Genomic DNA, 24,113 nt, shown 5'->3' with positions numbered 1-24,113 from the left:
CAGGAAGCCAACTGCCCCTAAGGCTCCGGTTGCCCCCAGGAACCAAAGGTGTGAATGAAGAGTGCTGCCGCCTTGAGGACATTTTCTGTAACTACAACATGATCACCCTTGCTGCTGCTGCTGCTGCTGCTAAGTCGCTTCAATCGTGTACGACTCTGTGCGATCCCATAGACGGCAGCCCACCAGGCTTCCCCGTCCCTGGGATTCTCCAGGCAAGAACACTGGAGTGGGTTGCCATTTCCTTCTCCAATGTGTGAAAGTGAAAAGCAAAAGGGAAGTCGCTCAGTCGTGTCCGACTCCTAGGGACCCCATGGACTGCAGCCCACCAGACTCCTCCGTCCATGGGATTTTCCAGGCAAGAGTACTGGAGTGGCTTGCCATTGATCACCCTTGCTAACAGGCAATTCACAAGGTCTGGGGTTCCCTTAATGACAGTTGCCCTCAGGAAATGTCCTGCAGCTGATTCCAGAGAAATAAATTCCAAACACAGCCGACTTTCAAGAAGCCAACTGCCAAAGGTAAACTGTCCTCCCACCATTTAAGGGAAAAAAAAGAAGGTATAATCACACCAAACCTGCCCCACCAAACAAGATGCTCGGCATCCCTAATTGCTGCTGGAATGCCAATGAAAAGGAGAGTGGGAAATCAAATCCCAACACTCACAATGGCCAGCATCACAAGTCTACAGACAATAAATGCAGGAGAAGGTCCAGAGGAAAAAGAATCCCCCTAGACTGCCAGTGGGAATATACATTGGTAGCAGGCACGGGAATGGACAGTCTGTGAATGCTTGGAAAAAGCCATCAAGTTGGGCTAAGCCTAGGATCTGACATTCCCTCACCTTGGCCTATATCCTGAGAACACCACCAACCGAAAGGCACAGGCACCCCATCATATACCTCCAGTACTACTTCCTTCCAGTAGCCAAGACACACAGTCTGCAAAATCCCCAACGAGAAATTAAAGCTTAAACAAGATGTGGTACATATATCTGGTAGACTATTTTTTACTCATAAAAAACAGACACTGAAATTAGGGAATCATAACCCTGGGAGACACAAGTACAGACCCTGAGGGATCATAGGCAAAGGGAGGTCATCAGGCAGAGGAAGACCCTGGTATATGAGGGCTCATCCAGGTCAGATGAGAGCAGATACACCAGTCAACAAACTGACTACCCAAAAGAGACTCTCAGAACTCAAAGCCAAACAAATGGTATCGGGAAAAAAATAAATTAAGTGAAGGGTCTGGATTAGCGCAAAAGTACCTAAAGCAACAACGAATCTGTACCTTTAATAAATAATCCACATGGACTATCCTCCTCCTTCCTTCCTTCCCTCCACAAATACACAGAAATCTGTAGTCCTAAGAAATGATCCTTAGAAATTTTCTCCTCTCATCCTGCTTTCTAGCACAGAAAAGTGTATCTGAGGTAGAAAAGGCATGAGGATCTGATGCTCAACACTCTGCTCCACCTTCAAAGGCAAAAAGTACCCCCGCCAAAACCATAGAGTACCCCACCGATTACTTAATGCCTGGATCAGGCAGCGATCTGGTGACAATTATCACAGTCTGGCAAATGGACTACGCTGCTGGGAGTATTGGCAAGATGCTAAACAAAAGGGAGGGAAAGCAGGGCCTACTGTTCTATGTCCAACCTTCCTGACTTAAGATGCTATCCCATCCCTAGAGGCCGACCAGGCTTGAGTCCCACTGTCGAACTGGGGTGGGGTCGAAACAGCCTAGCAGGGTGTCCCTCGTTGAACACTATTTAAAGGCCTACTGTGTGCTACGTCTGGCTGGGACAAGTGTCCGGCGTGGCATCAAGGCCCTGAGGAATTTCAAGTCAAAATTCAGCTAGCCTCAACCTCTTCTGGTGCTGGGGATCCCAGCTCAAGCCTCCTTCCTGAGAGTGCAGCCTCCGAGCACCTAAGCACCCTTAGCGGTGTACCGTCGACCGGGCTGTTAGTGAGATGCTTTAGGGGGAAGACGTAGTGAAACTCAAGCCCTTTCCTGCCTATTCAGGCACATTCCACTCTATTTCACAGCCCAGGAAGCCAACTTGTCCTAAGGCTCTGCTTGCCCCCAGGAACCAAAGGTGGGCATGAAAAACTGCTGCTGCCTGTGGACATTTTCTGTAATCACATGGTCACCGTTGCTAACAGGCACCTCAATTCAAGTGGCCTGGGGTTCCATTCATGACAGCTGCCCTCAGAAAATGACCTGTGGCCAGCACGGGAGGAAAACGTTCCAAAAAATCAACAATCAGGAAGTCAACAGTCTCCGAATGTCTGAAAAAATCTCTCAAGGGAGGCTAAGGCTAGAAATTGACATTCCCACAGCTGAATTTATATCCCAAAAAAAAAGTATCAGTAAAAGGTACATGAACCCAAACGAGCACTGCAGCACTAGTCTCGATAGCTAAGACAGAGAACCAGCAAAGATTCTGACAGATGAATTGCAAAACAGGTTGTGGTACATATCCATGAAAAACCGACACCAAAATTAAGAAATTATGACACTGGGAGCCACAGGGATGGACTTTAAATAATCATACACTAAGGGAATTCAGTCAGACAGAGGAAGCAATAATATACCATGTCCTTTCTAGGCAATATTTTTAAAAAAGAGAGAAAGAAAGATACAAAAGAATGAATGTACAACTCAACAAGAGACTCAGAATTCAAACAAAAGGATCCATGAAAAAAAATAAAACACAGTGAACAGCTGGGAATAAATTAGGAGTTTGGGATGAACATAGACACAGAAATCTGTATCTGTAGTTTATCATCAATAAGTAGTGTCCGACTCTTGCAACCCCATGGACCTGCCAGGCTTCTCTGTCCATGGGATCCTTCAGGCAAGAATACTGGAGTAGGTTGCCATTTACAAGGATTATCCACTTGGGTCCTTCCTGCTTCCCTGCTTGCCTGCCTTTCTCATATACACAGATACCTGTATCTCTAAGAGATTAAGCACAAGGGTTATCCCCTTCCTTCCTTCCTCACTTCCTTGTATACACAGAAAACTGTATCTGAGATTAGATAATCCGAAAGGGCCTGATGCTCAACACTCTGGCTCCACCTTCTATGGGAAACCGCCCCCCCCCCCCAAAAAAGCCTAGAGATGCCTCATGGATATGTGACACCTGAACTGGGTGGCCACACACCGAGAACAAGAGCAACAGTACTCCAACACAGCACTGGCCTGGCGTGAACGGAGAGGACAGAAAAGCAGTTCCGACTTGACTCCCTCTGATCTCCCTAACTGGGGCTGCTATCCCATCCCTGGAGCCCGAACAGGCTTGGCGCCCACTGCTGGCCTGGGGTGGGGTCCAGACTGCCTGGCAAGGTGCCCTTCATTGAGCCCTTTTTAAATCTCTGCTGTCTGCTTGGTTCTGCCTGGGACCAGAGTCCAGAGGTAGGTCAAGTCCTCGAGGATACTGGAGGCAGTGGTCACCAAGCTTCCATTTTTCCTGGTGCTGGCATCCCCAGCTCAAGCCCCCTTACTCACAATGTAACCTCCTAGGCAGCTTAGCCCCCTCAGCTGGGAGCTGTGGCCCCCACTAGGATTAATCTGGGGGTTAAGGGTGTGAAGCTTTAGAGGGAAGAAGTACTGGGACAGAAGCCTTTCATGTTTGCCCAGGCACATTCCACTCTATTTCACAGTCCAGGAAGCCAGCTTTTCCTCAGTCTCTGTTTGCTGCAGCAACCAAGGGCAGGTGTGGAGAAGTACTGCTCTTTGTGGACACTTCCTGTGACTGCAGCGTGACACTGGTGCTTCCTGGCACATCTAACTCCCAAGGCCTGGGGCACAGCTGTGCAGCTGCCCTCAGCAAATGTCCTGTGGCAGAGATCGTCGAAATAAATTCCAAACATGCCTGACTGTCTAAAAGTCACTTGCCACTGGTGTCAGGGGACTTCCACTTTAAGGGATCCAATATGTTCTTCTTTTGTGTGCTGTTTCTCAAGGACACTCTATTCCTTATCAGTTCCTGGAAAACAAGAGCCAGCAGAGCTGCATGCAGTTCTCAGGACTGAGATCATGAGAAGGGGCACCTGCTTGGATTCCCTTCAGTGACCCTTCAGTGACCCTTCAGTGACTCCCTTCACTGACCTTACTTAAATTTAATCTATTCAGTTATGCCCCTCTTACTCAAGATATTGAATGCTTTCTGGCCCTTTGAAGATTGTTATTTGCTTGGCGTTGTTTTTGCTCCATTTTTTTTTTTTTACTGCCTAAAGCTGTCTTGTATGAAGATATATAAACATGCATTTCTGCAAATAAACCACCCTTGTTTCACTTGAGACTTGGGTCCCCTGTGTCCCTCTTCTCATCAACTCCAGTCCCCAGGTCCCGGTCTACAAAGACCATGACACACTGGTAAATTTTTCTCACACTCTTTAAAAAGAAATTAAGTAAAATACCACACAGCCTCATGGGACATGATGCTCAGCATTCCTAATTGCTGCAGGAATGCCGAACAAAATGACAACGAGAAATCAAATCCCACCATTCAAAATGGACATCCTCACAAGTTCACAAACAATAAAGGCAGGAAAGAGCCTGGAGGAAAGGGAACACACGCACACTGTCAGTGGGAATGTACATTGGCAACAGCCTCTATAAGGGACAGAATCTGCAGGAGAGAAAAAAAACTATCAAGAGCTAAACTAAAATCTGAACTCCTATTTTCATAAAGGAAATATAGAAAATAAAATTTCCACATACGGAGATACACACCCATATTTCACATAGAAAATACAAAAATCTGATTTTCTTGAATGGAAATATACACCCATATTTTCATATAGGAAACATAGAAATTTTGATTTTCATATATGGAAATAGTTCAGTCAATCAGTCATGTCTGACTCTTTGTGACCCCATGGACTGCAGCACCCCAGTTGTCCCTGGCCATCACCATCTCCCAGAGCTTGTTCAAACTCACGTCCATTGAGTCAGTGATGCCATCCAACCATCTCATCCTCTATCATCCCCTTCTCCTCCCGCCTTCAATCTTTCCCAGCATCAGGGTCTTTTCCAATGAGTCAGCTCTTCCTATCAGGTGCCCAAAGTATTGGAATTTCAGCTCCAGCATCAGTCCTTCCAATGAATATTTCAGGACTGATTTCCTTTAGAATTGGTTGGATCTCCTTGCAGTCCAAGGGACTCTCAAGAGTCTTCTCCAACACCACAGTTCAAAAGCATCAATTCTTTGGCACTCAGCTTTCTTTATAGTTCAACACTCACATCCACACATGACCACTGGAAAAACCATAGCCTTGACTAGACGGACCTTTGTTGGCAAAGTAATGTGTCTTCTTTTTAATATGCTGTCTAGGTTGGTCATAAACTTTTCTTCCAAGGAGTAAGTGTCTTTTTATTTCATGGCTACAGTCACCATCTGCAGTGATTTTGGAGCCCCCAAAAATAAAGTCGGCCACTGTTTCCACTGTTTCTCCATCTATTTGCCATAAAGTGATGGGACCGGATGCCATGATCTTCATTTTCTGAATGTTGAGCTTTAAGCCAACTTTTTCACTCTCCACTTTCACTTTCATCAAGAGGCTTTTTAGTTCCTCTTCACTTTCTGCCATAAGGGTGGTGTCACCTGCATATCTGAGGTTATTTATATTTCTCCCAGCAATCTTGATTCCAGCTTGTGCTTCATCCAGCCCAGCGTTTCTCATGATGTACTCTGCATAGAAGTTAAATAAGCAGGGTGATAATATACAGCCTTGACGTACTCCTTTTCCTATTTGGAACCAATCTGTTGTTGCATATCCAGTTCTAACTGTTGCTTCCTGACCTGCATACAGATTTCTCAAGAGGCAGGTCAGGTGGTCTGGTATTCCCATCTCTTGAATTTTCCACAGTTTATTGTGATCCATACAGTCAAAGGCTTTGGCATAGTCAATAAAGCAGAAATAGATGTTTTCTGGAACTCTCTTGCTTTTTACATGAGCCAGCTGATGTTGGCAATTTGATCTCTGGTTCCTCTGCCTTTTCTAAAACCAGCTTGAACATCTGGAAGTTCATGATTTAGGTATTGTTGAAGCCTGGCTTGGAGAATTTTGAGCATTACTTTGCTAGCATGTGAGATGAGTGCAATTGTGTAGTAGTTTGAGCTTTCTTTGGCATTGCCTTTCTTTGGGATTGGAATGAAAACTGACCTTTTCCAGTCCTGTGGCCACTGCTGAGTTTTCCCAATATGCTGGCATATTGAGTGCAGCACTTTCACAGCTTCCTCTTTCAGGATTTGAAATAGCTCAACTGGAATTCCATCACCTCCACTTAGCTTTGTTCATAGTGATGCTTCCTAAGGCCCACTTGACTTCACATCCAGGATGTCTGGCTTTAGGTGAGTGATCACACCATCATGATTATCTAGGTCATGAAGATCTTTTTTTGTACAGTTCTTCCATATATTCTTGCCACCTCTTCTTAATATCTTCTGCTTCTGTTAGGTCCATACAATTTCTGTCCTTTATTGTGCCTATCTTTGCATGAAATGTTCCCTTGGTATCTCTAATTTTCTTGCAGAGATCTATAATCTTTTCCATTCTATCATTTTCCTCTATTTCTTTGCATTGACCACTGAGGAAGGCTTTCTTATCTCTCCTTGCTATTCTTTGGAACTCTGCATTTAAATGGGTATATCTTTCCTTTTCTCTTTTGCCTTTTGCTTCTCTTCTTTTCACAGCGATTTGTAAGGCCTCCTCATACAACCATTTTGCCTTTTTGCATTTCTTTTTCTTGGGGATGGTCTTGATCCCTGCCTCCTGTACAAAGTCACAAACCTCCATCCACAGTTCTTCAGGCACTTAGTCTATCAGATCTAATCCCTAGAATTTATTTGTCACTTCCACTGTATAATTGTAAGGGATTTGATTTAGGTCATACCTGAACGGTCTAGTGGTTTTCCCTACTTTCTTCAATTTAAGTTTGAATTTTGCAATAAGGAGTTCATGATCTGAGCCACAGTCAGCTCCTGATCTTTCCCATTCTATTCAGCCCAATCTCTCTCACCCAATACAAAATCCCACTGTACTGGTTCCTTTACAAGTGTTGACAGAGCCCACCCCAAAATAAAATCTTCTTTACTGTGTTTTGTTGAGGAAAATTCAATTAAGAATTAAGAAGAAAAGAGGGAATTTTTATTGGAGTCATACTAAAGATTATAAACTGGGAAGCAGATTCTCAGAAGCTCTGAGCCTGTTCTGCCTGTTAGAAATTGAGGGCATAGTCACATACATTTTTGAGACAAAGGATCATGCCTCAAAATGATACACTGATATTTTACAGAAAGTTCACCAAAGATACCTAGCCAGGTAAACTCAAACATAGCAAGCAGCAACTCATCATCGCCCCCTACAGAGCCAGAAAAGAACACTATTCTTTTAAATAGAATAAATTTAATTTAATAAAATTAAATTAATTAATAATTTATTAAATAATTAATAATTTATAATTACTTTTAATATATATTAATTTATATTTATATTAATATATAATATATTTTAATTTATATTAATATAAAGTATAATAATTTGTTAATAATTAATTAATTAATTTAAAGTTAAATCAACCCTTAAATATTCATTGGAAGGACTGATGCTGAAGCTGGCCATCTGATTCCAAGAGCCGACTCCTTGGAGAGGACCCTGATGCTGGGAAACACTGAGGGCAGAAGGAGACGCAAGCATCACAGGACTAGATGGTTGGATGGCATCACTGACTCAATGGACATGAGTTTGAGCAAACTCAAGGAGATAGTGTAGGACAAGGAAGCCTGGGGTGCTGCAGTCCATGGGGTCACAGTTAGACATGACTTAGTGACTGAAAGTGAAAGTGAAGTCGCTCAGTCGCGTCCGACTCTTTGCAACCCCAAGGACTGTAGCCTCCCAGGTTCCTCCATCCATGGGACTTTCCAGGCAAGAATACTGGACTGGGTTGCCATTTCCTTCTCCAGGGGATCTTCCTGACCTAGGGATCAAACCTGGGTCTCCCGCATTGTAGGCAAATCTTTTACCGTCTGAGCCATCAGGAAAGTCCAACTTAGTGACTTAATAATAATTGCTAGCTTCAGAAGAAAAGGGAAAAAAGCAATATTGTGGTTGAGCACGCACTCCTATCTTTGAGGAGCTCTGGCTAATATGCATGCAAATTCACAGGCACATTATGGAGGGAGAAGGCCCAAACAAACACAGAGAATTTTATGTTTACAAATTTTATTTTATCAGCTTTAACAAATGTCACTGATGTTTCTTCTTTAACACTATTTCCTGACAACTTTTTCTGACAACATTATTTTCCGACGTTTCCAACAAAGAAAGGTCCATCTAGTCAAAGCTATGGTTTATCCAGTGGTCATGTATGGATGTGAGAGTTGGACCATAAAGAAAGCTGAGCACCGAAGAATTGATATTTTTGAACTGCGGTGTTAGAGAAGACTCTTGAAAGTCCCTTGGACAACAAGGAGATCCAATCAATCCTAAAGGAAATCAGTCCTGAATATTCATTGGAAGGACTGATGTTGAAGCTGAAGCTCCAATACTTTGGTCACCTGATGCAAAGAACCGACTCACTGGAAAAGACCCTGATCCTGGGAAAGATTGAAGGCAGGAGAAGGGGACGACAAAGGATGAGATGGTTGGATGGCATCACCGACTCAATAAACAAGAGTTTGAGCAAGCTCCCAGAGTCGGTGATGGACAGGGAAGCCTGGCCTGCTGCAGTCCATGGGGTCGCAAAGAGTCGGACACAACTGAGCGACTGAACTGAACATTATTTCAGATAGCCGTGGGAATATAGATAAGGTCAATGTGAAAATACAATGTATTTATAAATCAATGACTTGAATTAGGAGATTGTCCACACTGTCATGGACATGACATGAAGTCCCCCGTGGTGAGCTCAGGGCTCGTGCTGCCTCCCTGGTGAATGGGGACAGAAAGGGAAACCCTGTTCTTTTTGGTTTCCATCGCCAGCGCAGACCACTTCCAGCGCAGGGAGGGCAGGAACCGCAGGGCCCAGCTGGGCCCAGCCACGTTCCCGCCGGAGGCCGAGTCCTGACAGGAGTCTCCAGGAGCGAGAGGTGATTTCAACTTAACCCGTTTTCCACACGGTAACAGGGAAACATCCCAGAATTCACTAGGAAAGGCCTCACAACTGTCAGCTCCGACCTGGAGTTGCTCGAAACACTTATCCCGAAGCCAGGAGGAAGCAGCCCCAGCGCCCGCACAGCCAAAGGCTGAGACTGAGATGTGTGAGCCCGCACCGGCCCGGCGGGAACCCGCGGAGGGCAGGGCGGGGGGAGTCTCCGGCCGCGCCCACAATGTCCACCGAGAGGACACGCCCCACACCGCTCCAGCCGCCCACCGCGCTCAGGACACGCCCATCCTGGGCGAGGCCTTCCGAGGCTCCGCCCAACCCCGGCCCCACCGCCCCCTACGGCCACGCCCCCCCTTACCCGGAAGCGGGTGTCGGGAGCACAGGGCCTCTCGGAGAGTGCTGTCCTGGGCACTTCTCGCGCTCCTCGGCCCCGCCCCACCCCTTCCTTCACACCGGGGCCCGAGTCCCTGCCGACGTCACAGACCCGCTCTCGCGCCGCTGGCCCGGGGCTCCCTGACACTCGCGAAGCCGGGAGCTCCGCTGCCAGGTTCGAGTCGCATCCGTTTCCGGATCCGAGGCCATCCTGGTCCGACCTTCCGGCCTATGGTCTCTTCACGGGGTCCCGCCCCGTGTCAGGTCCCCACTCGCAACGTGCGCTCTCGCCCTCTGTGCCTCTCGGGGCCGCACGGGACTCCGCGCCCTCCGGCGGCTCCAGGAATCCGCAGACCCCCGTCTTCTCCAGAAGCGGCCCGGCCCCGCCGCTCGCTCCCCTCGGCGGTCACCGCCTCAGTAAGGCCCCTGAGCCCCCTGGGGAAGGGTATCGGCCCTGTCCAGTGACGCCCCGTGACCTTCTGTCCCAAGTCCTATCCTTTGCCGGCACGGGTACCGCTCCCTCATGGGACAGTGTCCTCCTGGGCAGAGCATCTTTGCTCCATTCCATGGGTGTCGAGTGGGGCGGGCAGGCCGAGACTGAAGGAAGGAGTAAAGGAGAGTGAGGACTTGAAAAGCAAAATAGAGGAGGGAGGGAGGTGGGTGCAGTGGGACTGGAGAGACAAAATACCGGTAAAAAAGGAAAGTGACTGAATAAGTAGCATTGTGTGTGAGGTGTGAAAGTCGCTCAGTCGTGTCCGACTCTTGGCGACCCCATGGACTACAGTCTAGGGGATTCTCCAGGCCAGAATACTGGAGTGGGTAACCTTTCCCTTCTCCAGGGGATCTTCCCAACCCAGGGATCGAACCCAAGTCTCCCGCATTGCAAGCAGATTCTTTACCAGCTAAGCCACCAGGGAAGCCATAAGAGGCATTATGGTACATGAAAACAGACAAAAAGGAGATCAATACGGAGATGGCCAAGGACAGAATGGAGGCGGGGACTTTCACCCGCAGTAGCAGTTGGGGAAAGTAGAAGGATAGATTCCAAATTCATTCAGTTCAGTTCAGGTCAGTTGCTAAGTCGTCTCGGACTCTTTGGACCCCATGGACTGCATGTGCTCAAACTCATGTCCATTGAGTCGGTGATGCCATCCAACCATCTCATCCTCTAAAATTTTCCAAATTACTTTAAGTGTATTGTGTCAGATTCAAATCATGAGACCTTGGTCCTTTTCTTGTCATTATTGTGTACTAAAAGTATTCTCTGGTGCTTAGTAAATAATTTGTACACTATTTCGTGTGCAGTTGGTAGGGATATTAATGATTTTTGTCTTAAAAGTCAGTACCAGGTAGTTTAAACTAGTGGTCCAGTGTTCAACAGCATTCTTTCTTCTGTATGTGAGTTTTTAATTTATTGGTCTGTGATCTACAGTTTTCAACTAAGTATATGCTCTCTTCAAATTTCTTTAATTTTTTTGTTTGTTTTGCAAATATTGAATGATAGGCTGGATGATTCTAGAACTTGTTCTCACAGATCTCATTTGTTCATGATGAGTACATTACTCAGAGCTGTTTCCATACCTGAACGTTGGTGTTTCCCAATGCCGTTATTTAAAAGTGTTCTTAATGTTATACTTTTTATATAGTCATAGAATTGTATATTTTGATATCTATTGTGGAAAATAGAAATTAAATGGTTTTAATCAAGATGATTACAACCATGAAAGACAACTTGCCCTTGCTCAGGAAAATGAAATGAGATCTGGAATCTTTAGGGGCAGGAGTGAGAATGATCCTGGACCACCTGGTGCCTGTGAGGCCAGTCATGGTTCCTCTTTCCTGTTCATGTGTCTTTCCACATGCCCCAGGATACATTCTCGCATAGTCAAAAGGCAACTGGCAGGGAAAGATCAAGAGTGTTTAAGCACAAAACAGAGGTATTTCTCCAAGGAGGATGTGGCACTTGGTTCAGGAAAGGGAACTTGGAGGAGAAAGGGTGATCCACTTTGGATGTTAGAGAGTGAAAAAGAGCCTAGGAAGCTCAGCAACAGGAGAGGAGGAGACCTCTTCCCATCCTTATCTGGTGATGCTGTGCTCAGCAGGTGCTGGAAGACACTGTGAGGATTGACTTGAAAGGGAGGGTTGTACCAACTTGCCTTCCCATATCTGCTGTGTGATGTGTGGGCTTTACAGCATAGAGGGGCAGAGAAACTTAGCTGTTGATGCCCATGTAGGAGTTTATTGGCCCTGTTCCCTAATAGTTCAGCAGATGCAGAGGACCATTTTTTCCAAATGTTTAATTTCTCCCCTACATGTGTGGTTGTGGCCAGAAAGGGGAGAAGTTATTTGAAGACATGAATGGCACTTCCCAACACTAAAGAGTGACTTCTGGCCTGAGCAAGACACTCAGAGTAGGGGAAAGATGAGGAGTCAGGAGTAAATCTTTATTTGGGAAAGCTCATATTATCTGTTGCTTGATCTGCCCTCTCTTTCCTGTAATGCTGTTCTCAGGACTTGCTAAAATCTGACTCTCAGATGTCCTGCCTAAGACGTTTTCTCACTCATCTATGGCCTCTCCTATCTCCAGACCAATTCTATCTCACTGTCACCCAGTGACATGGAACTTGGGACGTGGTTCCATTTGGGGGATCATCATGAGCAATGCTGCATGCCCAGACATTGACTAGAGACAGGAACTGGACACCATGCAGTCAATAAGATTGCCAGTTGGGACTGCATAGGCACAAGAGGTGGATGTAGACCAAGATGAAAGAAAGTTGTGGAGAGGGGAAAAGTGTTCTACCTGGTTGTACAATGTAGCTAAAGCTTAACAACATAAATCTTTTTATTTGGCCTGTAATTAGAGACTTAGCCATGACAAATTAAGGTGGCATTTCATCCACATCATGTAGTATATTTTATTCTGTAATTGTTTAAAAACACAATCAACCCAAAATGTCTGATAGTAAGAGGATTTTAACATTGTTCACAGCACACCTGTCCCAGGGAGATGTTGGTGTTCATGGATTTGTAAAGAATTGACTTGTCTGCAGATACTGAGTGTTCCTCCTCTTTGGGTAAGTTGTGGTTTTGTTGCTGAGCCAATAGATGGCACATTTCATTTTGTAACAGGTTTTGGCACCGTTCTCTACACGAAGTACACAGTTGCCAAGAAATCCTCGTCTGTCTGTCCCCTCGTGCCTTAACCAGGATTCATTTAAATATGTGTGTATAATTGTAGATTTGGATAAAATGACAACTCTTTGTTCCTAATTTCCATTTTACTAATGATTTAAGAGACTGAGTAAAGGTTATTCTTTATAGACATGTATATATAGAATGAATTTTCCTACTTATTTTTCTAATTTATGGTTTAGTTACATACACACAGACACTTTGATAATGTTGATGCAATGAAACCAAATCATGGCCTTTGCTTTTTTTCCCTTCGTAAGGTGTCACCTGTTTCATAGTATAAAATATTACGTTCATTTAGTCCTAATATATTGTTTAATATTGTTTATTTCAACTATTTAATTTGAGCTATTTTAAAGTTTCAAATAATATAGGTTCAAATGTAACTTGACTGATCTCCAGGTGTTTTTTTTTTTTTTTTTTTTTCTTTTCACAGTTATTTTGGCTATATCCTCATCCCAAATCAAAACTGAGACAAAAATCAACTTTTCGGATGTTTCTCATTTTTTATGTGAAATATTGCATATGATTTTTGGAGGGTATACTTGATTTACAATTTTGTTTTATATGTACAGCAAATTGGTTCAGTTATACATATATATACACGTTATTTTTCAGATTCTGCATATGACTTTTAAATTTGAGTTGCACCACATTTCTGCAGTCACAGATTTTTTTTGTCACCATGTCCTCTAGTCTAAGAATTTGGTTTGGCAGACTTTGTTCATGTCACATTTATGTCCTTAAAAAGTTTTAAAATTTCTTTGCATGAGTTTGCAAATTTATTTGAAGTTAGAGTCATAATATTTGGCTATTATACATACAGACTGGCTTTCATGTGTTTACTTAGGTTTTAAACTATTGTTACTAAATAGGAAACATTGATTTTAGTACATTAGGGTTGGATTTGTCCACTTTAAAAAGTATTATTAGGTATGATAGTTAAAATGGATTCTTATATATATTTTTTTAGTTTGAAATCATATCTTCCAAAAATCATTACAATTTCAGCTCCTTGATACCATTTTTGAATTTCATCTTTTTCCTCTCTTTTCTGGGTTCTGACTCAAGCACCTGCACTGATTTCTAGGATACTTCTTACTTCTATTTTGGCACAGCCTGGTGGTTTCTTACTTCTATTTTGGCACAGCCTGGTGGTTTCCAGGCATTGGGAGGAGAGGGGAATGGGGACTGGTTGTTTAGTGGGTGCAGAGTTTCAGTTTTACAAGATGAAGAACATTGAAGATGGTTGCACAACACTATGAATGTATTTGACACCACTGAACTACACACTTAAAAATGGCTAAGATGATAAATGTTATGTGTATGTTTTATTTTACAATTTAAAAAATTAAATTCTGTGTACAATAAAAATCAGTCCTGAAACTAATCATTTATTCTGGAAATCCTTAAATTTTGTGGATTGCAGAGTTTTTCAGTTATTAGGTTAACAACTAGGTCTGACTTGAAGAGACGTACACTGAGCTTTTTCTTGCTTGGGAGTAAAAATGAAAGATATTTCTTTGGATAGAGATTTACTCAGCATAAATATTTACACTTATGCAGAGTCACCACTCTTCTGTCCTCAGTCTGTGAATATTGTTGTTAGATTACAGATCCTCTTACAAATAAAACTAAAGAGGAGGAAGGATTCATTTGCTGCAGATTCTCAGTGCTGCCCAGAACAACCAAAATCATAAAACACTGAAGTCTGAGAAAAGGCATAAAGTTTCCTTTTGAGACTTTTAGAGGACGCAAGAACTTAAGAATACAATTTGTTGTCCTTAATTTCATCTACAGGGTCTGCCTAATTTCCTGATTTTATCTTGATTGGGACCCACTTAGTCAGATACTGTCCTTTGGAGTAAAACACTGATGAGATTATCAACAGCATCAAAAGAGAATTCATCAATATGATGCATTTTCTGGAAAGAGAAAGATGCTCTGAACTCTGGAATGTTGTGGCAGTGTCCTCGGTGAATATTTGGCTTTACTGGGTTTTCCGTCTGTTTAGTTCTGGTGAGTACTGGAGACCATGTTCACCAAGAGTGAAGTATTCATTTTGGTGGGAATTCAATGAAGGGATCTCTGAGGACCTGACACTCAAACAGATTGAAGGAAATAAGTATGGGGTAGCAAGTTGTGTTTATGTATTTGAGTGGGAATGAAGGATGCTAGTGAACAGTGTAGAAGTAATACCAATGCTAAACTGTATTTGTGATGTTCTGAGACAGCATCTGAAATGTTTACCTTTGGATGTCTGGTGGAGAAATTGAAAAGATTAGAGACTAGGTAAAGAGTAATATTTGGGGAGAATGAGAGATGATGTACTGAGATGTAGTTCATTTCTAGTATATATTAGTTTTGGGGGGGAAAAAGTGGTAAGCCCAGAAATGGAATTCAAACATGAGTTTTGTCACTTTCAATTTAGAAAAAGTAATGGAAGGAATCGAAGTAACTGTGTAAATATGTAGGCATACGTGGGCAATGCACATAAATAGAGAAAAATGAAGGAGGTAGGGTGGAGTCTTGAGATCTTCCAACAGTATCACTTGAGAAGTCCTTGGTAAGTGATACAGAGTTAGAGTGACAAGATTACTCTGAAGACTGTAGACTAAGAGAAAGTTAGGGAAAGTATGTTCCCCAAAAGAGCTTGACTTCCCATGCGGCTCAGCGGTAAAGAACCGCCTGCCAAGGCAGAAGACACAGCAGATTTGGGTTCAGTCCCTGGGTCAGGAAGGTCCCCTGTAGAAGGAAGTGGTAACCCACTCCAGTATTCTTGCCTGGAGAATCTCATGGACAGAGGAGCCTGGCAGGCTTCAGATCATGGAGTCACAAAGAATTGGACATGACTGAGCACACACACACATTGCAAGTAGGTGCCGTTGATTCCTCCAAATAAAATTACCTAAAATAATTAACCCTGTCAAAATATATTCTTAATTCTCTTAGTTCACAACTAAATGCAGAAGAAATCTAAAAGTGAGTGTCACTGGAAATTCTTGGAAGAGACAGTGATTCCAGATGAGTGTATGAGGGGCTGAGAAAAGCAGGGATGTTTCAAGGAACTAGAGGGGTGGAATGGAGCTGGAGAAACAGTGCACAAAGTAAGAATAATTAAACCTGAGAAGTTCATGGTTGTTACTCAAGGTGGAGACACACGTGGCATGAGTCATTGATCCCTGTGATTTGGAGTTAGGAGGGAACTGGACACTTCTGAACATCGTGAGCGAATTAGCATACCAAACTCAGTGGTGTCCACATTCTACTCTAAACTGAGGGTGTTTCTACCTTCTTTGGGCTTCCCTGATAGCTCAGTTGGTAAAGAATCCACCTGTAATGCAGGAGACTCCTGTTTGATTCCTGGGTCAGGGTAATCTGCTGGAGAAGGGCTAGGCTACCCACTCCAGTATTCTGGCTTGGAGAATTCCATGGACTGTATAGTCCATGGAGTCGCAAAGAGTCGAACATGACTGAGTGACGTTCACTTTTATGCCTTCTTTACTAAGAACAATAGCCATGCCTTCTTACTTTTGATCCTAGGAGAGCTCTACCCGTATTTTGCGTGGAGCACACTGCATGTTTCTTTTGGTTGTCCTGGGAGCTACTTCCAGGTGAAGGGCTGGGGCTTCATGACAAGTGAATATGGAGGTTGCAGACAGCTGAGAGGCTCACGACTTTTTTCTTCTTCCTCAGCTCTGCTTCCTGTTGCCTGGACTGTGTGTAAGTGAAAACCCAGAAGACAGTTGGCAGCTGAACTAGTTACAATGGAATCTCAGGTGGGTAGGAAATTACTCTTTCTACTGAAATTGGCAGTAGAAATTGCTTTCTAATCTCTATTGCCATTGCTGGTGGTGGGGTATATGCTCAGATTTGTCCGGCTCTTTGGAACCCCATGGACTGTAGCCCACCAGGCTCCTCTGTCCATGGGATTTCCCAGGCAAGAATTCTGGAGTGGGTTGCCATTTCCTTCTCCAGGGTATCCTCCTGACCCAGGGGTCCAACCCGAGTCTCCCTCATTAGCAAACGGATTCTTCACCACTGAGCCTTCTGGGAAGCCCTATTGCCAGTGTATGGACATAATTCTCCTACAGGCACACATGTTCTAAGCGCACTTGAGAGGTTGTTCAAGGATCTGAGCTTCAGTTAAGTTCCCCGGAATTCTGGAATGGTCATGTTGGGTCAAGGACTCATCAAATGGTCATTCCTTCCCAACGTTATAGTAAGATATTCCAGTCTTTATTAATGCCATGTATTCAAGAAGAGATAAGAGAGGTTTTCTTTTCTTCATGCAGCCCATGGCCCACTTGGCAAAAAAAAAAAAAAGATTGTCATTAACCATTATATTAACTGTGATGGGCTTAGGATTGAGGTGAATACAGGCAATGGAGATGAGTAAGAAGGAAAACGTTGCAACCCACCCACTGGAGAGACAGATGTTTCCACAGATGACATTGGTGAGTCCAGTGTTAGGTACTGAGGGAGTGCTGACTAGTGCTAAGAGAAAACAAATGATTATGCAGGAGAAGGCAATGAGGAGTCATTAACTTACATTTTTTCAAATTTAAACTTCTTAAAATTTTGATAAAGTATATTTGTGCTTTTCAAAATCTTCTAAAAAAGAAAACTAAATTTTCATTATTACCAATGTCCCAAGTCATAAATTTTTCCCTCTTTGTAATTTCTGCTTTTTCACATTTCATAACTGGAAACAGTGTATAGAGAATAGTGTTTTCTTAATTTGAGCTGTGATTCAGAAGAAAGAATATAGGAGGTAGAGTACTACTTTAAGCCCTGAGGAAGTTTTCCGTGAATGAAAGAGGCCAGAGCAATCAGGTGGCTTCAGATGTACTTGAGTAGAGAGACAAGACAAAGAAACAAAAGGACAATAATAACTGATATTTGGAGATCCCAGGGTAGTTGGGAAAGTGAGACCTCAGACATAGGAAGGTCGGGATAAGACTGTCCTTCCCTGCAGAAGTCTCAGACCTGTGGTGTGAGCTGCTGACTCATTTACCCTTAATAGCAAACACCTCAGCTTTGTAAGATGAAAGGTGGTACCTGCTGATCCCAAGACCTGTATGAATGCTAATCAGTTAGGCAGAATTCTAGATGTTGCTTCAATATTCTCTACCATTTCCTGAATAATAAACCTAAAAGTTATATTTAAGAAATGGCTGCTAGATAGCACATCACACATTAAGTCATTAGATCTTTCAGAACTGATGACACATTATTAAAAACCATTTCACTGAGGAAGAAACTGAGGCCATATAGAGCAATAATCTAACCACAGTCATGTTTTAAAAGGGGCATATCATGGATACGTCATCCCTTGTGATGATTCTTAGATTTACTTGAAATTGAATTGAAGACTGTTCAGTTTTCAAGTGGAAATTTTATAATCATGATTTGGAAGTTGTAATTATAAATCTATTGGGAAATCTCCACGGTTTGTTACACCATGGAGATTAGTAACAAAAGACTTGTATTGTCTTTTTATAATGAAGTTTTCTGTATTCAGAGTGTGTGTGTCTTCGTAGGTTGCTGAAAGTCAGAGGTTTGTGTCAACGATGAGAATGATTTGATTGGACCCAAAGTACTGTTTGAGATTCTGTACACTCACCTGCCACTTCCTTAGTGCCTTATACCTGTACTGTCCTCCCCTGGCAGAGATGGCCGTGTCTAAAACGATTTCTGTGATGTTTTAGGAATCAGTGACCTTCCAAGATGTAGCTGTGGACTTCACCCAGGAAGAGTGGGCCCTCCTGGACACCTCCCAGAGAACGCTGTTCAGAGAGGTGATGCTGGAGAACATCAGTCATCTGGTCTCAGTTGGTTAGTCAGTTACTCTTTAATGACTGGTGTATGTATTCATTCAACAAGGATGGAGGAAAACTTTCCCATTTCTCACTCCAGATTCTGTTTTGACTCTTTATCATAACTCTTGGAACTACCTTATCAAAATTTTCTTTAATTTCTATATTTTTGGGGGCTTCCCTGGTGGCTCCCCTGGTAAATAATCCACCTGAAATGCAGGAGACCTGGTTTGATCCCTGAGTTGGGAATATCCCCTGGAGAAGAGAAAGGCTACCCACTCCAGTATTCTGGCCTGGAGAATTCTATGTACTGTATAGTCCATGGGGTCACAAAGAGTCAGACATGACTGAGTGCTGCTGCTGCTGCTAAGTCGCTTCAGTTGTGTCTGACTCTGTGCGACCCCATAGACGGCAACCCACCAGGCTCCCCCATCCCTGGGATTCTCCAGGCAAGAACACTGGAGTGGGTTGCCATTTCCTTCTCCAGTGCATGAAAGTGAAAAGTGAAAGGGAAGTCACTCAGTCGTGTCTGACTCTTAGCAACCCCATGAACTGCAGCCCACCAGGCTCCTCCATCCAGGGGATTTTCCAGGCAAGAGCACTGGAGTGGGGTGCCAGTGCCTTCTCCACACGACTGAGTGACTTTCACTCATTTCACTACTTATGTATAGTTTGTCAATCCCACTACAATGTAATCTTCCTTACACAACTTTGAGTCTTCGTTGCTACTCAGTCTCTGATGCTCAAGCAATGGTGGGAACTCACTATTTTTGTATGGGTAAATAAATGTGATTTCTTAAAATTTATTTTACAGCAAGGACTGTGGTTTGATCAGATCACAGTGTTAAAAATAATAGATATATTGTTTTCCACATAGAACTTAGATTTTTCTGGTGGAAGTTGTATGTATTGGATTCTTTGGATATATAGTATTAAAGCACTGTGAAATGAAAATATTGCAGATTCCATAATCTGTCTTTGAACTTGGGCATGGGCATTAGTGGTGATAGGTCATTAATGTCTTTGGGAACAAGTTGAAGAGTTATCATTTTGCCAGTCAAAGCCTGTACATGTTGTTTTCAACATACTCTTCTCTGTTCTGACCTTTAGAGGTTACTGTATTCTTCCTCATTAGTCTGCTCTGTGATCATGCACTGTTATGAGCATGGAACTCAAAATCCACATATCTTTCTCCTACAAACAGGTAATCAGCTTTACAAATCAGATGTGATTTCCCATTTGGAGCAAGGAGAGCAACTTTCAAGAGAAGGGTTAGGCTTCCTGCAAGGTCAGAGTCCAGGTGAGTTCCAAGAACCTGTACTTCAATAGGAGGAGGAGCCTGGTCAGTGAGTGAATAGGCCCTAAGAAATCAAGTGAAAGTTGCTCAGTCGTGTCTGACTCTTTGTGACCCCATGGACTGTAGCCTGCCAAGCTCCTCTGTCCATGGAATTCTCCAGGCAAGAATACTGGAGTGGGTAGCCGATCCCTTCTCCAGGGAATCTTTCGAACCCAGGTCTTCCACATTGCAGGTGAATTCTTTACTGTCTGAGCCACCAGGGAAGCCCAAGAAAACTGTTGGGTAGCCTGTCCCTTCTTCAGGGGATCTTTCTGACCCAAGGATCGAACTGGGGTCTCCCGCATTGTAGGCTGTTTTTAAAATTTAGACAGTGTCATGGGGAAGCATTTTTCAGATGTTATCATACATTGAAGGCATCAATTTTCTATTCACAAGGCTTTCTGCCATTGTCCTTGGCTTTACACAAGGTGAAATTTGTGTACCCACTGGAATTAATAAACATTCACAAAACATCCCTTTTCGTGGTCCTGTTCTATGAATAGGATCTTCTCTTTTCTTCCCCAACTTGCCATATTCATTTTATCTTCCTCATAATTCAGTCCTGAGAATGACAGTTGTTACATGTGTTTCTTCTCTCTTTACAGTATTCCCTAATTTGACATTCTTTCCCATCTGTGTGTTAGTATTTGAAACAGACACAAATGAGCATTGAGTCACTTCAACATTTTACTTCCACTGATATCATTATAGTAATTTATTTTTTTTCTAGTCATTTCAGATAGAGAAGATGATCCAAAAAAACAGGAAATGTTATCTATGCAACATATCTGCAAGAAGGACGCACCTCTAATTAGTGCAATGGTAAGCTTCACAAGTGTAAATATGTTCCTCCAGATGAAGACCTGGGACTTGAATAAGTTGGAAATTTGGCATACGTACCTGGTTTAACTAAAGTTGGGATCATGGACTTCCACAGGAGAAAATTTTAGTTAGTCTGGTTTTAAGGAAGAAAAGATTAACCAATAGTCAGAACTATAAACAGTTTATAGTCTTATAAACAGTTATGTAATTATGGATTATATTCCTAAACACTGAAACATAATAATGTCTTTAAAATTAAATAGGTATCTCTGCAGTTGGGATATTACAAAAGGTAAATCTATGCTTGCAAGAGAGTAATAGCTCATGTTTATGTAAATATTAAAAATACAGAAGCAATTTTAACTGGAGTCCATCACTGAATGATTACCCTAGAATTTATATGTAGAGAAAGGAAGGAATGAATAAATTGGGCAAATTTGTAACAATCTGTCATTTCATTTCAAAAAGCAGTGGTCTCACACTCAAGAGGATCCTTTGGAATGCAACAACTTCAGAGAAAAATTTACTGAAATCTTACCATTGACTCAGTATGTAATACCTCAAGTGGGAAAGAAACCCTTTATTAGCCAAGATGTTGGAAAAGCCATCAGTTACTTGCCATCCTTTAATATACAGAAGCAGATTCATTCTAGAAGTAAATCATATGAATGTCATCAAAGAAGGAATACCTTTATTCAAAGTTCTGCCCATAGACAACACAATAATACTCAGACTGGAGAGAAAACATTTGAATGTCATGTATGTAGGAAAGCCTTCAGTAAAAGTTCTAACCTTAGACGACATGAGATGATTCACACTGGAGTGAAACCACATGGATGTCATCTTTGTGGAAAATCCTTCACTCATTGTTCTGACCTTAGAAAACATGAAAGAATTCACACTGGAGAGAAATTATATGGATGTCATCTGTGTGGCAAAGCCTTCAGTAAAAGTTATAATCTTAGGCGACATGAGGTGATTCACACCAAAGAGAAACCAAATGAATGTCATCTGTGTGGGAAAGCCTTTGCTCATTGTTCTGACCTTAGAAAACATGAGAGAACTCATTTTGGGGAGAAACCATATGGATGCCACCTGTGTGGGAAGACTTTCAGTAAAACGTCTTACCTTAGACAACATGAGAGAACTCACAATGGAGAGAAACCATATGGATGTCATCTATGTGGGAAGGCCTTCACTCATTGTTCTCACCTTAGAAAACATGAGAGAACTCACACTGGAGAGAAGCCATATGAATGCCATCTATGTGGAAAAGCCTTCACTGAATCTTCTGTCCTTAGACGACATGAGAGGACTCACACTGGGGAGAAGCCATATGAATGTCACCTGTGCTGGAAAGCCTTCACTGATTCTTCTGTCCTTAAGCGACACGAAAGAACTCACACTGGAGAGAAACCATATGAATGTCACCTATGTGGGAAAACCTTCAATCACTCTTCTGTCCTTAGACGACATGAAAGAACTCACACAGGTGAGAAACCATATGAATGCAATATATGTGGTAAAGCCTTCAATAGGAGTTATAACTTTAGATTGCATAAGAGAATTCACACTGGAGAGAAACCATATAAATGTTACCTATGTGGAAAAGCATTCAGTAAATATTTTAACCTCAGACAACACGAGAGAACTCATGCTATAAAGGTAATAAATGAAGATTCACCACCCATACCTTCAAAGTATAAACACTCTTGAGGACTCACACAATGAAGAAATACTATGTTTATTTTCAATGTGTAAGAGTCTTTATTCATCCTTATTAATTAACTAAAGTTAATTCACAGTAGACAGAATCCATATGTATGTCACCTGTGTAACAAAACCTTTAGCAGTGGACTCGTGGGATAACAAACTGCAAATGGAATGAATGTGGAGGAATCTTCATCCTCAGCTGTAACTGTTAAATGGATAAATCACATTTCAGAGAAATTCCAATAATATATCTGTAATTAGTGTAGAAATACCTTTGGTTATGTTATCCTTTAAGTAAACCACAGAGGGGAGAAACTGGACCTGTAATCACTGTACTGGTTTACCTTAGCACCACTCCTGGCACGCATCTGAAGATTCGGTGTCAGGTGACTGCTAGTGGAAACAAACTAGGACATGAAAAATACGGAAGGCATTTGGAGTATCCCCTTCTGGAATGCCTGACATACATGTAATGAGAAAAGTGCTGCCCCTCCTAGTGATGCATGAAACACCCAGAAAGCAGGGAGAGCAGAAGCAGCCATGGTCCCCTGATCTTGCCCATATTGCCCTGTCAACAGCCATGAATCCACAGATCCCCAACTGGGAGTGAGACCCAGGAGTTCAGCCCCTCCCATACACAAACAGAAGGCTCAGAGAGGGGAAGGTGGAGCTTCCTTCCGCCAGGGTAACGAGAAGGCCTGGGCCTTGGTACCCATTTAAACATGTCTATTACCTATGTGTCACAGGTGGCAAAACTGAAAACACAGATGTTTGTAATCAATTTATCCCATGTTTTTCTGGGACATACATATGGACTCGAAGGGATGGAAAACATACTCCACATAAATGGAAATCATAAGAACAGAGGTAGCCATGTTTACATCAGACGAACTAATTAAAAACTGAGTTCATCAAGAGGATATGTAACATTTGTAAATATGCCATACAATATAACACCTGGACTAAAGTGCAGAAAATACCTTATAGTGATCAAATAGAGGAAGCATTCCAAAATAAAGGGAGATAAGATGAAGGAAAGATTTGTATTTTATTGTATTGTATAAAAAATATAACTAAGATGAATCAGAGTGCACGTGTTCATGTATGTCTGTATGTGTGTGCGCACAATAAAACTACAGAATATAAAACAGTATGTGAAGTTACATGAAAAATTGGTCAAGTAGGAAAGTTAATTTACATGTCAAATAAAATGCATTAATCAGTCATCAGTGACATGGAAAGAGGAAAACCATATTCATCTCTTCACATGCATAAAAAGTAATGTAGTGTAAAGTCCTGTTTAAAGCTGAGTGAAAAGCCCACCTCCTGGTTGTGGATGAGAATAGCTTTAGGCAGGGGGTAGCTTACCGATTCAATGGACGTGAACTTGGGCCAACTCCAGGAGATGGCGAGGGGCAGGGAAACCTGGCATGCTGCAGTCCATGGGGTCCCAAAGAGTCTTGACACAACTTGGCGACTAACAACAAAGCTTGCCAAACTATCAAAATATGAATACAGCCTAGTTTGAATCAGCAAATGAACTCCAACTTGCCCAAAGCAGAGGAAAACTTAGACTTCTGCAGATAAATCATTCTGCTCAGAAATGGCCACTAAGAATTCCTTATGAAAAGAGTGTATCTTGAGATGGATGAGGGCTCAGGGAAGGCCATGAGTGACTGAGCAGATGTGTGAGGCAAGATACAGGAGAGAGATTAGCAGGCCCTGGGGAAAAAGGACAT

At 42.7% G+C, this 24,113-nt stretch overlaps 1 protein-coding gene and 1 long non-coding RNA gene across 8 annotated transcripts in view; one reads left to right on the top strand and one right to left on the bottom strand.

Annotated features, from left to right (window-relative positions):
• LOC113897301 overlaps positions 1–9,558 on the bottom strand; it is a 54,688-nt gene extending 45,130 nt beyond the window's left edge. The window contains exon 1 of the long non-coding RNA XR_003512320.1: positions 9,476–9,558. This is a non-coding gene — a long non-coding RNA (uncharacterized LOC113897301). The remainder of the gene's footprint in view (positions 1–9,475) is intronic.
• On the top strand, positions 9,505–23,524 carry LOC113897279 (zinc finger protein 596-like). Of its 7 annotated transcripts, none has more exons than XM_027549881.1 (8): positions 9,505–9,664; positions 12,482–12,566; positions 14,485–14,703; positions 16,381–16,463; positions 18,396–18,522; positions 19,708–19,803; positions 20,570–20,661; positions 21,130–23,462. In XM_027549881.1, the coding sequence occupies exons 4-8, from the start codon at positions 16,452–16,454 to the stop codon at positions 22,375–22,377; spliced, it is 1,575 nt and encodes a 524-aa protein (XP_027405682.1). In that variant the 5' UTR covers positions 9,505–9,664; positions 12,482–12,566; positions 14,485–14,703; positions 16,381–16,451; the 3' UTR covers positions 22,378–23,462. The 7 variants fall into 7 exon arrangements, with proteins under 7 accessions (XP_027405682.1, XP_027405702.1, XP_027405692.1 ...); XM_027549901.1 differs by lacking the exon at positions 9,505–9,664 and adding an exon at positions 9,677–9,906 and having other exon boundaries at positions 21,133–23,462; XM_027549871.1 differs by lacking the exon at positions 9,505–9,664 and adding an exon at positions 9,680–9,906.
• Positions 23,525–24,113: the final 589 nt, after the last annotated feature.

This window comes from Bos indicus x Bos taurus, chromosome 1 (genome assembly GCF_003369695.1).
Source record: "Bos indicus x Bos taurus breed Angus x Brahman F1 hybrid chromosome 1, Bos_hybrid_MaternalHap_v2.0, whole genome shotgun sequence".
NCBI lineage: Eukaryota > Metazoa > Chordata > Mammalia > Artiodactyla > Bovidae > Bos > Bos indicus x Bos taurus.
Note: the sequence above shows the minus strand (reverse complement) of the source record. Positions and strands in the feature narration are given on the sequence as shown.

Bases quoted from the DNA above. Each gene is read 5' to 3' on its own strand.
- LOC113897279 (XM_027549842.1), top strand. From the start codon at position 17,070: ATGGAGATGAGTAAGAAGGAAAACGTTGCAACCCACCCACTGGAGAGA. The intron at 17,142-18,395 runs GTGAGTCCAGTG...GTGATGTTTTAG, and splicing joins TGTTTCCACAGATGACATTG to GAATCAGTGACCTTCCAAGA. The intron at 18,523-19,707 runs GTTAGTCAGTTA...TCCTACAAACAG, and splicing joins CAGTCATCTGGTCTCAGTTG to GTAATCAGCTTTACAAATCA.